This window comes from Canis lupus, chromosome 8 (assembly GCF_003254725.2).
Source record: "Canis lupus dingo isolate Sandy chromosome 8, ASM325472v2, whole genome shotgun sequence".
In the NCBI taxonomy this organism is placed as follows: domain Eukaryota; kingdom Metazoa; phylum Chordata; class Mammalia; order Carnivora; family Canidae; genus Canis; species Canis lupus.
In genome coordinates this window covers 72,933,596-72,946,116 of record NC_064250.1, presented here as the reverse complement: position 1 = coordinate 72,946,116, position 12,521 = coordinate 72,933,596, and the positions used below count along the sequence as shown (strand labels likewise).

Below are 12,521 nucleotides of genomic sequence, written 5' to 3'. Positions count from 1 at the left end.
CTACGGACAACAAAGTTGGAAATAGACGGGTCCTTAAGCAGAACCAGTGACGGCAGAGAGCATTACACAGTGTCGCCCGCCCGCCCGCTGAGCCGCCCCGCCCCGCCGCGGGCCCAGGCCCCCCGCACACCCGCGAGGAGGGTTTCCCGGGAGGGGTGGCCCCCGCCCCCCGGCCAGGACCCCGGGACGGAGCAGGGCGCCCAGCGCTGCGGGTGGGCCCCGATGCCGGGCGGCGGGCACTTACTGTAACAGCTCTCGCAGGCTCGGCCAGCCCCAGGGCTCTGGCCTGGCGCCCCCGCGCCATTCACCACGCCTGCCTTGACGTTATTGACGCTGATCTGGTTCGGGTTGGGCTTGTTACTTAGGGCAAGGGAGAGAGGCAGGACGTCACGGGAGCGCCTCGCGGCCACGCCGGGGGGCGCCGGCTTCCTCCCCGCCAGTCCTGGAAGCGGCTGCAGAGAACTTCGAGCCCCTGTCTACACCCCAGCTCTGGCCGCCAGAGCTGTGCTGGGCTCAGAGTGGAACCCTGGGCCAGGTGGGCTCGAGTCCTGGAGCCTGTGCTACAAGAGCCACTCCCCACCCGCCCGGCGGCCAGAGGTCCGAGGACCCCGGCCCACCCAGCCCACGGTCCCCAGGGACGGCGAGGACGTGCACGACGCACTTACTAGTTGGGAATATACACTTGCTTTAACTTGCTCTCCGCTTCAGCCGCTTTCAAGCGTTTCTGGAAACGTGGAACTGATGTCAAGGACGGTGGGAAGGGAAGGGCCGCCCCTTGGGGTGCGGGAGGGGGAAGGGCCACCCTGCTGGGCTCAAGAGGGAAATGGCTGTCCACACCTCGGGGCGTGGGAGGGGGAAGGGCCGCCCGTGGGGTGCGGGGTCCCCGTGGGGGCGCTCACCTGTTGCACGTATCTGTCGGTGGTCTTCCACATGTAGTAGTACTCGATGATGCTGGTGAGGGACTTCCAGGGCAGCTGCGCGACAGGGGGCGGCATGTGTACGTGGGGGGCCTCCCCAGCCAAGCACCCCTCCCTCGCATGGCCGTGACTCAGAAACCCGCCTGGTCGTGTCCCAGATTCAGACCCTGCCTACACCTCGAGTGCTCAGCGGTGGCAGAGGGGCCAGCGTGTCTCAGTCGGGGTCCCAGCCCCGTGGCCTCCGCCAGCGTCTGGCTATGCAAGTTGGCCCAAGGGTTCCCAGCAGCCCCATCTTCTGGCTGTCATTTTTTTTTTAAGATTTTATTTATTCATGAGAGAGGCAGAGACACAGGCGGAAGGAGAAGCAGGCTCCCTGCAGGGAGCCCGACGTGGGACTCGATCCCAGAACCCCGGGGTCACGAGCTGGGCTGAAGGTAGACGCTCAACCGCTGAGCCACCGGGCGCCCTTGGCTGTCGTTCTCGGGGAAGCTCTCAGCGAACTAATCCTACATCAGACTCTGAGCGAGTCAGACTCTGCTCTCCGCTCTGCCCCTCGGGGGCCTCAGCAGGCTTCTCTATCCTGAACGGGTCCCTTCCACCTTCCCGAGGCTTATCAAGATTCCCACCTGGGGCGGGGGCCGCTCCTAAGCAGATGCCGGCCGGCCTGTGGCGCCCCCCCCCCCCCCGGGACAGACACGCTCGCCTCTTGCGTGAGTGCACGTGTTCAGCTGAGCACAGGGGCTGGGGGGTCCCGGAGGGCACAGGCCCTGCCCGCGCTGCGAATCCCAAGGGCTCCCTGGGGGACACTCTCAAGGGACAGGAGACAAGGACGCACAGGGAGAAGCCCTGTGGGTCAACAACCGACAAACTCAAGGCGGCACAGGTGTTGGCGCCAGGAGGACACTGCGGGCCAGCACGGGCCCCCGGCCTGCGGCAGGAGCAGCTCTCAGCCCAGCCCTCCCGGGAGCCGCACACACACTCGGGGGGCGGGGGGTGCACAGCGGTGCTGGGAGGGGCCCGGAGCCCACCCGGGGGCACTCACGAAGTCTTGCTGAATGTCCGTGAAGTCCTTCCCGTACTTCTCCAGAGCCTCCTCGAAAAGGCTGGCCTCGGAGGCCGACCACTCCTCCATCTCGTCCCTGCAGAGCACGGGCCCGCCCTGCGGCACCAGCGCCGAGATGGCCTTGGCGACGTCGTACACGCTCTTGTGCAGTGTGTCCATGGCATGGAACTGGCAGGACACACAGGTGTCACCCAGGCCCACCGCCCGAGAGGAGAGACGACAGTCCCAGGGGCAGCTGCAGGTCCGGGAGTACCGGGGCCTCCGAGGGGCTCGCTCCCAGGACGAGCTGCTGGGCTCTCCTGGAGGGCATGGACGGCTCGCCCAGCCTGCCCTGGCTGGCGTGGAGACCCCAGGGGGAAACGTGGCCCGGACACAGCAGGCCCCAGCAGCACACCTGTGTGCAGATCCCCGCACCCGGCCCACTCACCAAGGTGATGTCCCGGGAGGCGGCCGCGGCGCTCATGTGCAGGCTGGGCTGCCGGACGGAGCTGCTACAGTCCAGGGCTCGCGCAAAGGTGCCGACGGAGCTGGGGGCGGTGGGGGCACAGTGACCACTGGAGCCCGACACAGAGGCGCCCCAGCCAAACCCCCAGCACAGCGATACAGGAAGACGCCGCCGGGAGGCCCCAGGGACAGAGCGGGGACACCCGGGACAGAGGTCTGACTCAGCCGCTGCCCGGGGCTCCCCTTCCACAGGCTCGGGTCCAGCTGAGATCCACGGGCGCCCCCGGGCATGGGGCTCCCGCACCCACACAGGGACTCCCCTCCTGCTGGCCCGGGCTCAGGGCTCCACTGGGGGCCTGCCGGAGGGAACGCCGCTCCTCGGAGCACTGCCTCCCTTGTGGCCCGAAGACCCTGGGTCGTAGGAGCCACGTCCCTTGGCCACCTCCCCACGGTCTGCAGGGCAGCGGCCCGCAGCCCATCCAGAGATGGCAGCATCCCCGTCCAGCCTGCAGCCCTGCCTGTGCCCGGCCTGCTCAGGCCCTGCAGGTGGGGGGCCCCGGGTGATGCAAGTGCACAGGTCCCGCCCCCAAAGCCGGGAGCTGCCCCCGGGACCCTCCAGGAAGGGAGACAAGGGCTGGGCCAGGGGAGCTGCTGAGCCCCAGCGCCCGGGTCCAGGCGGTACCCTGGCTGCCCCCAGTGCCCAGAACTCACCGAGCCACCACCAGGAACTGGTCGATCTGCTTGTCTATGAGCGGGTTGTGCGCCTCCCACACTTTGGTCTCCAGTCTGGACTGGTCTCGGCCGTCCTCCTCACCTATAGGAAACACGACACGGTGACGCCAACGTGACCCCGAGGCCCTCCCCCGCTGCTTACGGCCAGGCCTCTTGGAGCGAGGGCTCTGCAGGCCTCCGGGGTCCTGGGAGTGGGCCCGAGGGCCACTCGCTGCGCTAAGCGGTGAGCCCAGGTGAGGCGGCAGCAGGCGTGCACGCACAGTTCCAGGCATACTCGGCTCGCAGCGGATTTTCACCTCTGCAAACACAGCAGCCCCCTCTTCCCCCCGCCGCCCCGGCCTGCCTGCTGGGGGCTGGCGGAGTCTGATGATAGGCTCAGGGGCCGGGGGAGCCCCGGGACGGCTTGGCCTGCCGTGGGCCCCGGGCGGCCAGGTGTGACAACGGGGGTGCCAGAGGCTGGCTCTGGCTTGGATCAGGCTCCTGAGGCAGAGGCAGCCCGGCAGCCCGGCAGCAGCAGTGCGCTCTGCGACCAGGACACGGGACAATGGCTGCATCCGGCGTGGGCATCTGCCCGCCGGGACCCCTCGCAGTGCCAAAGAGACCACAGTTCAGTTTATCCTCTTCCAGGAGGGCCACCACCCCCGGCCGCTCTTCAGCCTGCAGACGCCAGAGTCGGGGCTCGTTTGGGGGGCTGTGTCCTGCACAGCTGGGGGCAGAGCCCCACAATCCGGCAGGCACGACAGCTTCTGATGAAGCAAACTTGCTCCCAGAGGACAGGGCGGCCGGTCAGGGGACACCTGGGGAGAGCCCGCGCCCAGGGCAGCCAGCCAGCGTGTGCAGGACGCCCACGGCCACGCTGGCCAGCCCCCCGCGCCAAGGGCACGTCCTCAGGCAGCCCAGGCCCGCAGGCTGCACACCCGCAGGAGATCCACTCAGCTCCTGTGCTGCGGCGACAGCACGCTCCAGGCCAAGGGCGGGGACCCACACGGCGTGTCCCACTGGTCAGTGCCCAGCAGGCCGGCCAGGGAGCCTGTGCAAGCAGGTGGCTTGAGCGGGGCCGGTCACCAGAGACGCGTGTGCTCCCTCGCCTCGGGGAAGGTCGAGCCTCGCGGGCCCACCTGGGGTCACGGCAGGAGGGCCCCACACCGCAGGGGCGCGACGGTTATCCCTCCCGGTCGCCCCTGGAGCCTGCGGCACAGGCTGACTGCGGGTGGGACGTTCCTGGTCGTAGCCGGTGTCCCTCCTGGGGGGCCTCTGCCCTGAGGCCCCTCGCCAGGTGTCCAACCCCTCCCGGCCTCTGGAGTCTGAGGGCCATGGCCAGCACCAGCCACCGCCAGCACGTCTGTCCCGCCAGCCCAAGGGACCCTGCAGGCCCCCACGCTGCACCCACTTCAGTCTCCAGCGTATGAGTGGTGGGGCACAGTCCGTTCCCTGGGAGGGTCCCGGGCTCCAGGGGCCACCCTGTGCCCGCCCTGCTGCAGGTTCGCTCGACCAGGCCCGGGCCCCACACCCCGAGGCAGCCCTCACAGCCTCCTTGGGGCCGCAGCTCAAGGGTCTGAGGCGGCCGCTCGGAGGAGCCGAGGAGCCCTCTCCCTGGCACCAGGTCACTGCCCGGGAAACCGAGGCCCTCTGACGTTCGGGCCACTCTGGGTCCTCCTCTGGCCGTCACCAGACCTGTCACCCTCAGCCACGCAGGGAAGGCAGCCTGGCACCCGCCGCGGACCTGCCACTGTCGGATGGGCCAGCCGAGCCCCGAAGGACGCCTGGTCCCCGGCACCAACCACGCCCACAGCAAGGGGATGGGCCTTGCTTGCTCCTCAGAGGCCGCCAGGGGAGCCGGCGTGAGCAGGCAGGAGGAGCAGGTGCGCTCGGGGACCCCACGGGAGAAGAGCCAGAAGGGGGACGCAGGGCAGAGGGCCAGCGGGCCAGGAGGGCAGCCTCGCCACACACGGGACAGAGGGAACCTGCGTGCCTCCGGCGTGGCTCCTGCCCCGTCCTCATCTCCCACCGGCGGGACCACAGAGAGCCAACAAGCCAGCACGTGAGCCCATTAGCGTGACGGCGCACACGTGCCTGTGCATGTGGTGATCACGCGGGCGCGGACAGGGCGGGGGGGCGGCACACAAGCCAACACCAGACCGGCCTCAGGGGGATGGAGCATCACGTCCAGGGAGATGCAGAGGCCACAGAAAAGGGAACCTGGGTGCTCAGGAACTGTCCTCGGATTAAAGCCAGGACCACAGACATCGGGAGGGAGGCCGGAGCCCGGGGCCCTGGGCTGGGCTGGCGGCCGGGCAGGCTCCACGGGAGCAGCTCAACGAGCAAAGACCTCAAGATCACCAGGGCCAGCGGGCCTATGTCGGGGTGACGAGGGTGGTCTCAGCAGCGGGGCGGCAGGGGCGGCGCCTGCACGCGCCACGCCCGGGCGCACTGAGCCACGTACAGGCTCCAGCTCCTGGGACCCAGCCCCAGCCCCAGCAGGTGGCTCCCAGCTGGAGGCAGGACGCACGGCTCCTCCGACCACGACCACGACCACGGCCACGGCGGGCTGCGCAGAGTCACCGGCAGCACCGCCCGGCGGCGGAAGTTGGCAGCACGGGCAGAGACTCATTCAACAAGTTTCTTTGGAGAAAAAGCTCAGCAGGGCGCCCGAAGGCCGCGGGGGGCGCCTACCTTCCTTCAGCAGGTCAGTGATGTCCGCCTGGTAGCGGTTTCCCACGCGGATCTCCCCCTTATCGGCCAGCAGGGTCTTCTGCTGGGGGTCGTAGACTAAAGAATAGAAGAAGAAATCCTGAAAGACAGCACACAGGACGGCGTCAGCAGGGCGCCCGCGGCCTCACTGAACCGCCGCAGGGACCCGGGCCCCGGCCAGCCCGACCGTGGGGGGTGGGGGGGGCGCTCGACAGCGACAAAAACGCTCCAGCGCGGCTCGGAGCGGCTGTCACGGGAGATGCCCACGCGGGGCCACAGAATGTTCCGGGCTCGATGCCCCGGGCTGCAGCGCAGCAGCCGCCCTGCGTTTCTCGCCCGTCCTGGGGGCACACCCGGCCCTCCTGACCCCAGCCCCGCACGGAGCTCTTAGAATCTGTGTTGAGCGGGTTGGGCTGTTCTCCCACGGCTGCAGGTCCAGGTCACGAGCGGAGCGCCCCCCGGAGGCGGGCGACCACACTTCCAGCGCCTCCTCCAAACGCCTGGCATCTCCGTCCGCCCTGCGGGATGGACTGTGGGCTTGGCCCCTCCCGGCGGCTGCTCCAGCTCCCGACCCCATGTCAAGCCATCGCGGGACCGCACCACCGGCTCTCCTCAAAGCCACGCCGCTCGCTTCTGCACGCCGTTCCCGGCCGCAGGCCAGGCTCCGCGCGGTGGGAGGGGCTGTGGCTGACAACGAGGCCGCCCCTCAGGCCTCCAGCCCCTGCAGGCCCCACCTGGCCCCCCAAGGCCCGCGTCCCCGCATCCCGAATGCAGGCTCCGCCCGGGCCATGCAGCTCCCCAGGGACACACGCGCTGTCTGGAGACATTTTCGGCTGTCACAACCGGGGGCGGCATCGGTGGGTCGTGTCCTACAAACGCATGCGGTCCCTGCTCCTGTGTGTGGGATGAAAAGGCTGGCTCCACGGCCCCGAGCCCCTGACAACTCGTGTTTTTGGTTTTAGACTCAGAAACCCTTCCCGCCGCCTGGGCGTCCTGGCTCCGGCCCCATACGGTGAGGGTCCGAGGTGCTGGCCTGCGGCGGGCTGCGAGGCACTGGCCCAGAGGAGGGGCGGGGTGGGGACGGCCCCAGGGACGCCGCGGCTGGCCTCACCTCCCGCTCCAGGTAGGACTTGAGCGACTCCGTCTCGTTGAGCAGGGTGACGCTGCACTTCCCTCTGCAACAGGAGGGCGCAGCGTCAGGGGGGCAGGGCGGACCCCCGGCACCCTCCGGGCCGCTGGGTACCTGATGTGAGTGGCGGGCAGCGACTCCAGCTGCCGGGACAGGAACAGCTCCCGGTGCCGTAGCTGGTGCTTGAGCTTCTCGGGCAGGTCCACCATCTCGGGGTTCTCCATCTCCTCCTCGATCTCCCCTGCAGGGTCCAGGGCTTCCTGTGAGTCGGCTGCGAGGTGCCTGCCCAGCCGCGCCCACTAGCCCCCGGCACTGACAGGGGGGACAGGGGACGGCAGCTCCCGCCAGCCAGCCCGGGAGGGTCCTCCGCAGCAAGTGGCGCTTACCTTCCTCGCCGTTGTCGGCCCCTGGTCCGGTTTTATAGCAGACAGACAGGGCTGAACGATAGACAGACAGAGCCCAGACGGCAGATTAGCGCCGGAGCACCGGCCACCCACCGGCTGCCCGCAGGCTGCGGGGGGGGGGGCAAGGGGGACACAGGGCCCAAGGGCAGGGAGGGGCCCAGGTCAGGTGGGCAGAGCGCTGACCATCCCGAGCGCTGACCAGGGGCCTCGGCCACACCTCCAGGGCTCGGACACTGATGCCCGCAGGGAGCGCCCCAGGCTCCCGCGTGAGCACGCACACCTGTCGGGCACCTACTGGGGGTGCGGTGACCGGGAGGCACAGTGGAGGTCTGGGGGACCTGGGGGGCCTGGGGGCCATGCCAGGCCAGGGCACGCGGAGGCCGGCCACCCCACGAGGCTGCTGCACCTGGGCAGCACCTGGGCAGCACCTGGGGACCCGGGTCTCTATCCCAGGGCCCTCCGCAGCCCTCTGCTGCCCCCCAGTGGTGACAGAGAGGCCAGGGCCCGGGTTGCAGGGGGACGGGGTCCTGTGCCTGCTTCAGGCAGGTGGGCCCGGGGCCTGGGCATCCACACTGCTGGCCTTGCCACCTCCTTGCCCACTCCCGCAGACCCCACCAGCACACTGCGGCCCAGCTGGGGACGTCACCAGCGTCCACACAGCCACCAGCCGGCCCACCTGATGTGCACGCCTGTCATGTGATGGCTCCGGGCCAGGGCAGCGTGGTCAGGAGCGGGGCCGGAGAGTCACCCGGGCCCCTCCCCAGCAAGACACAAGCCCGCGGTGGCTCCGAGATCCCCACCCCTCAGCTGCCACCGGCAGTGGTGAGGAGCCCCGAATGGGCCTTCCAGGCATGTGCACGGCCCAGGAGCCACACTCGCCAGCAGCCCCGGGAGCTTCCCACAGCCCCGCGCCCCCCACCCCAGCCTCCAAGCGTCCTGCAGGCCTGGTGGACCCGAGTGTGTGTGGCGCTCGGGCTGCAGGAAGTCAGCGAGTGGCGGCTGGGGGAGGCAGTCTCTGGCACAGAAAACCCTGCCTCCGGGACGCGTGCGTCCTGGTGCTGGGCCCAGTCTGGGGCTCACCCCCCAAGGCACAGGCGGGATCCATGCTCCCACCACAGCCAGCTCTGACACGTACCCCGGGAGCCCCCGCAGCCTGCTCTGGGGGCGTCCGGGGGGGGGGCCTGTCTCCTGCACCCGCCGCTCCCCAGGGCAGGGTCCTGCTCAGGCCGGCTGTGTGTGCACGTGTGTGTGCAGGCCCAGGGCAGCGGGCTGTGGCTTGAGGGGGCTGTTCTGGTTCCCTACAAGGGGTCGGGGCTGAGCAGAGCGTGGCTGGAAGACGGCCGGAGGACTTCCCTGCTGTGGGGACACCCACATGGCCTGGGTGCCTCTGGCCCATGCTGGGGGCTGGAGGCCTGGCAGGGGGCTCCCTGGGTCCCCCGCATGCCAGGAGAAGGGGCCCCACAGGTCTTCACACCCACCCCTGACACTGGGCTCGGGCCTGGGCCAAAGGGTGGACCAGGGTCACCCTGGCCACACCCGCCAAGGTGGCCCCATAGAATGAGGTTCCTGCCCCAGAGGACCACGCCAGCGGCTTTTGTGGACCTTGTCACCCACCTGGCCGCAGTGCCCTGGGGAGGCTCAGGGGCACTGGCCACCCCATCAGCCCCAGCGTGGTCCTTCCAGCCACACGGCCCCCCACCCCCCAGCTCCCCTCACGTGATGTCAGCCAAGCTCCCACCTGGCCCCTCCTGGCCACCAGCTCACCGACCTCCACGGTGCCTGCCAGCGGGAGCCCGGCCCTGGGGCCACCGTGTACCACCGTACGCCAGGGGGGTAAGGACCGCGGTCCCGCTGGGCCAGGCAGGGGACACGGGAGGCGGCCCGTAAGCATCAGCACCCAGGTCAACAGTGACCCCTGTGGGACATCCTGGTTCCCGCTGCGGCTGGGGGGCAGCTTCAGCACCCACGACCAGACACAGCCACGTGCAGCATGAGCGCAGCGGCCGATGCAACCAGAGAGTGGCACAGAACGCGCCACGGCCCAGGCCCCAGCCACCCACCCACCCAGGAGGCCGGACCGGGCCAGCCAAGGACCAGCGGCTGCTGCCCTCCCCTCCCCTGCCCGGTGTAGGGGCCATCCCGGGGGACCCGCTCAGCCGGGGCCCTAATGCACCTGGCTGCTCCCCTCCCTCATCCCCGAGGACTGGGGAGACCCAGTCCTGGACCACCCCCAACCCCTCCAGGACCCAGGGAGGAGGCTGGTCTGCCTGGGCGTCCAGCCCCTCACACCACTGTGCTGGGGGCTCCCCCGGGTACCCCAGGAGGCTCACAGGTGGGGCCTGCGCCCACCCAAGGAGGACGCCTGATGACCTGATGAACCCATGAGAACGGCGCGTGTCCCCAGGCTGGACGGCCGTGTGGCAGGCAGCTGGGGGCCCAGGGGCAGCCCCCACGGAGGCCAGAACCTCAGCCCGGGTGCAGGCAGGTCCCACCCAGAGGACGGGGGCTCTGAGCGGCCCGGGCCCCGGAGCACACGCCCCCACCTGCTCCAGGCCAGTCCCCAGGGCGGCGCCGCTGGCCGCTGACCAGGAACAACATCCCGGGGCTCGAGCTAAGCCGCCGCGAGTCCCTCCGGCCCCACACTTCCCAGACTCAGGTTCGAACTACAAACAGGGACTTTGCTTCTGAAAACACTACACCCAGCGTCAGGAAACCTTCGGAGCCACAGAGGCCTCGCCCCTGCCCCCCGCCCCCAGGGAAAGGCCAAGACTCACTGGCGTGCTTGTCGGCCAGGGCGATGAGGGTGCTGGAGATGTCGCGCCTCCGGTAGAAGCACACCACCTTGGCCTCCACGTTGCCGTTGGCCGTCTGCAAGAGCAAGGCAGGGTCTGAGCAACGCACGCCCCCGACCGGCCGGCGGCTGCCAGCAGGGGCGGCCCAGAGGGGCCTCGAGTGACCCCAGGGCCGGCAGGTCGCGGGAGAAGCCAAGCCCAGGGAGCGCTGACGCCGAGTGGGCCGGGGCACGTCTGACCGGGGAGGGGCGCTCGGCGGACCTGAGCCCTCCAGCGGTGCACCCTCCTCCTGGCCCGCCAGCCAGGTCCCCCTGTTGACCTGCGTCCCTCCCCCAGGCCTTGCTCGCTCAGGACCAGAACCTGGTGGACGTCCGGACGCTGGAAAGGCCACAGCCCCTGGGCCCCACCTTCCAGCACCCCTGGGGTGGATCAAGGCCTCTGTCGCACCGCTGGGCAGACCTCAGCGCCAGGGGCCTGGTTCCCCATCAGAACTGGAAGCAGCCACGGGGGCACCTGGTCAGGCGGCCGCCTCTCAATTTCAGCCCAGGTCGTGACCTCAGGGTCACGGGGCCGCGCCCCACGGGCTCCCTGCTCAGCGGGGGTCTGCGCGGGGCTCCCCGCTGGCGCCCTCCTTGGAACCACAGGGGCTGGAGCAAGCAGTCGGTGCCCCTGCCCCGCCGGCCCCCGGGGAGGCCGCCAGCGCCCAGACGCCTTCCAGGACCTCCGAAGAGCTCAGCAGACACGAGAGAGGTGGGGGGGCGGGGAGCGCCGGGTGACCAGCCGGGAGCTCAGGGGCCGCAGCCAGCTGCCGCCCCCGCCCTGCGCCAGAGCTGCGCCCAGACGAGCCCCGACTTCCGGGGACTTGACCCTCGGGGCCGTTTCTCCTGTGCCCAAGGGGCCCTGGGGGCCTGGGGGCTCCGGGCAGGGTGGCCCCAGCAGGGAAGGGCCCACAAAACGAGCTCCCAGCGGCCCCAGCCGGGACTGCCCCGGGTCCCCGGGCAGCAGGGGAGGCGGGCTGCGGGGGCCAGAGGGTCCCTCCCGCCCCACCCCAGTACTGAAGGGGGCTGCAGGCTCACACGCAGACGCCCATCGACCCCACCCCGAGCGCTCCAATGGCGGGCTGTGGTCACTGCCATGCAGACCCGTCACCTGCTGGCTGCCACAGGTGGCGCCACCTGCCCTCTCCACGTCACAGCCAAAGCGAGGGGCAGGGGCTGTGCTGGCCCCACCCGAGACCCACTGCCCGCGGCCAGCCCAGCAGTGGGCCCCCGGCTCCCCCGCCACGCTCCCCACCGCTCACTGGAGTCGCGGGCCCGACCCCATGTGTTCCCGAGCCGATGCCCACCCCGTGCCCTGCTGGCCCTGCTGCCCGGGCGGGCCGTGGGCAGCTTCCCCCAGCAAGCACCCGCGGGAGGTGGCCCCACAGCGTCCTGGTCACTGCCCTCGCCCTGCCGCGTCCAGACCTGGCCCAGCCTCCCAGGAGCTGCCAGGCTGCAAGGACCAGCCCCACACGCTGTGTGCAGCGGAGGCCTGGGGGCACCCCCTCCCCCGGGCAGATGCTGCGCAGGAGTCTCGGGAACGGGGGCACAGGGGTCGGGGCTCGGCTGCCACCAGTCTGCTCCGTGGAGCACCAGCACCCCGACCTCCGCCCCCAGCCCGCCGGTCCCAAGGATGCCCAGCCACGCTGCCGTGCTCGGGGTCCAGGAGAGCAGCCCTTGAGGACTGGCCTCACGGAGCACAGCCAGTCGGGGACAACAGGTGCTCCGGGGCCAGGGACTCCACGGCCGCAGGGACACTCCTGCCTCTCCCCAGTGCTGCCGGGGGCGCCTCAGAGCGGGAGGCTGGCGGGAGGGGGGGCGGCTGCGAGGGCCCAGAGCGGGGCGGCAGGGGCCTGAGTGAGCCGGGAAGAGGCAGAGGCAGCAGGTGGGCGGGGAGACCCCGGCCAGGGGGACCCCACAGGGCGCCCCTGTCCCACAGAGCACACCCGCCACAGGGACCCCACGGAGAGCTCTCCAAGGAGAAGGACCCAGGTGTAGGCGTGTGGCACGGGAACAAAGCCACCGAAGGGTCTGGGGCCGGCCCTGAAGCCCCGGGCGGCCCCCCCCCACCACGCGCCCCCCCCCATGCACGTACCTTGTTGAGCTCCTCGATCCTGCGAATCAGGTACGGGTTGCTGGAGGAGTTCTCAAAATAGACGTAGTCTGCAAACAGGAACAGAGTGCGTCACCCCGCAGCACTGAGCCCGGGGACCAGGGGAGCCCCGACCCCCCTCACACCCGCGCCCAGTTCTAGGGGCCAGGGAACAGGAGGGAACGAAGGACACGGTGCCCCTGCCACCTTAGTGCACAG

General features: G+C 70.4%; 1 protein-coding gene across 6 annotated transcripts in view; it reads right to left on the bottom strand.

Moving 5' to 3' along the window:
- MTA1 (metastasis associated 1) overlaps window positions 1-12,521 on the bottom strand; it is a 29,266-nt gene that overhangs the window by 5,530 nt on the left and 11,215 nt on the right. For all 6 annotated transcript variants that reach the window (XM_049113565.1, XM_049113564.1, XM_025442671.3 and 3 more), the window contains exons 2-13: window positions 12,306-12,373; window positions 10,155-10,248; window positions 7,363-7,413; window positions 7,091-7,217; window positions 6,959-7,022; window positions 5,830-5,947; window positions 3,136-3,238; window positions 2,408-2,507; window positions 1,960-2,148; window positions 900-974; window positions 666-724; window positions 245-360 (exon numbers count right to left, since the gene is read on the bottom strand). In XM_049113565.1, coding sequence (XP_048969522.1) covers window positions 245-360; window positions 666-724; window positions 900-974; window positions 1,960-2,148; window positions 2,408-2,507; window positions 3,136-3,238; window positions 5,830-5,947; window positions 6,959-7,022; window positions 7,091-7,217; window positions 7,363-7,413; window positions 10,155-10,248; window positions 12,306-12,373 — 1,164 coding nt within the window. The remainder of the gene's footprint in view (window positions 1-244; window positions 361-665; window positions 725-899; window positions 975-1,959; window positions 2,149-2,407; window positions 2,508-3,135; window positions 3,239-5,829; window positions 5,948-6,958; window positions 7,023-7,090; window positions 7,218-7,362; window positions 7,414-10,154; window positions 10,249-12,305; window positions 12,374-12,521) is intronic.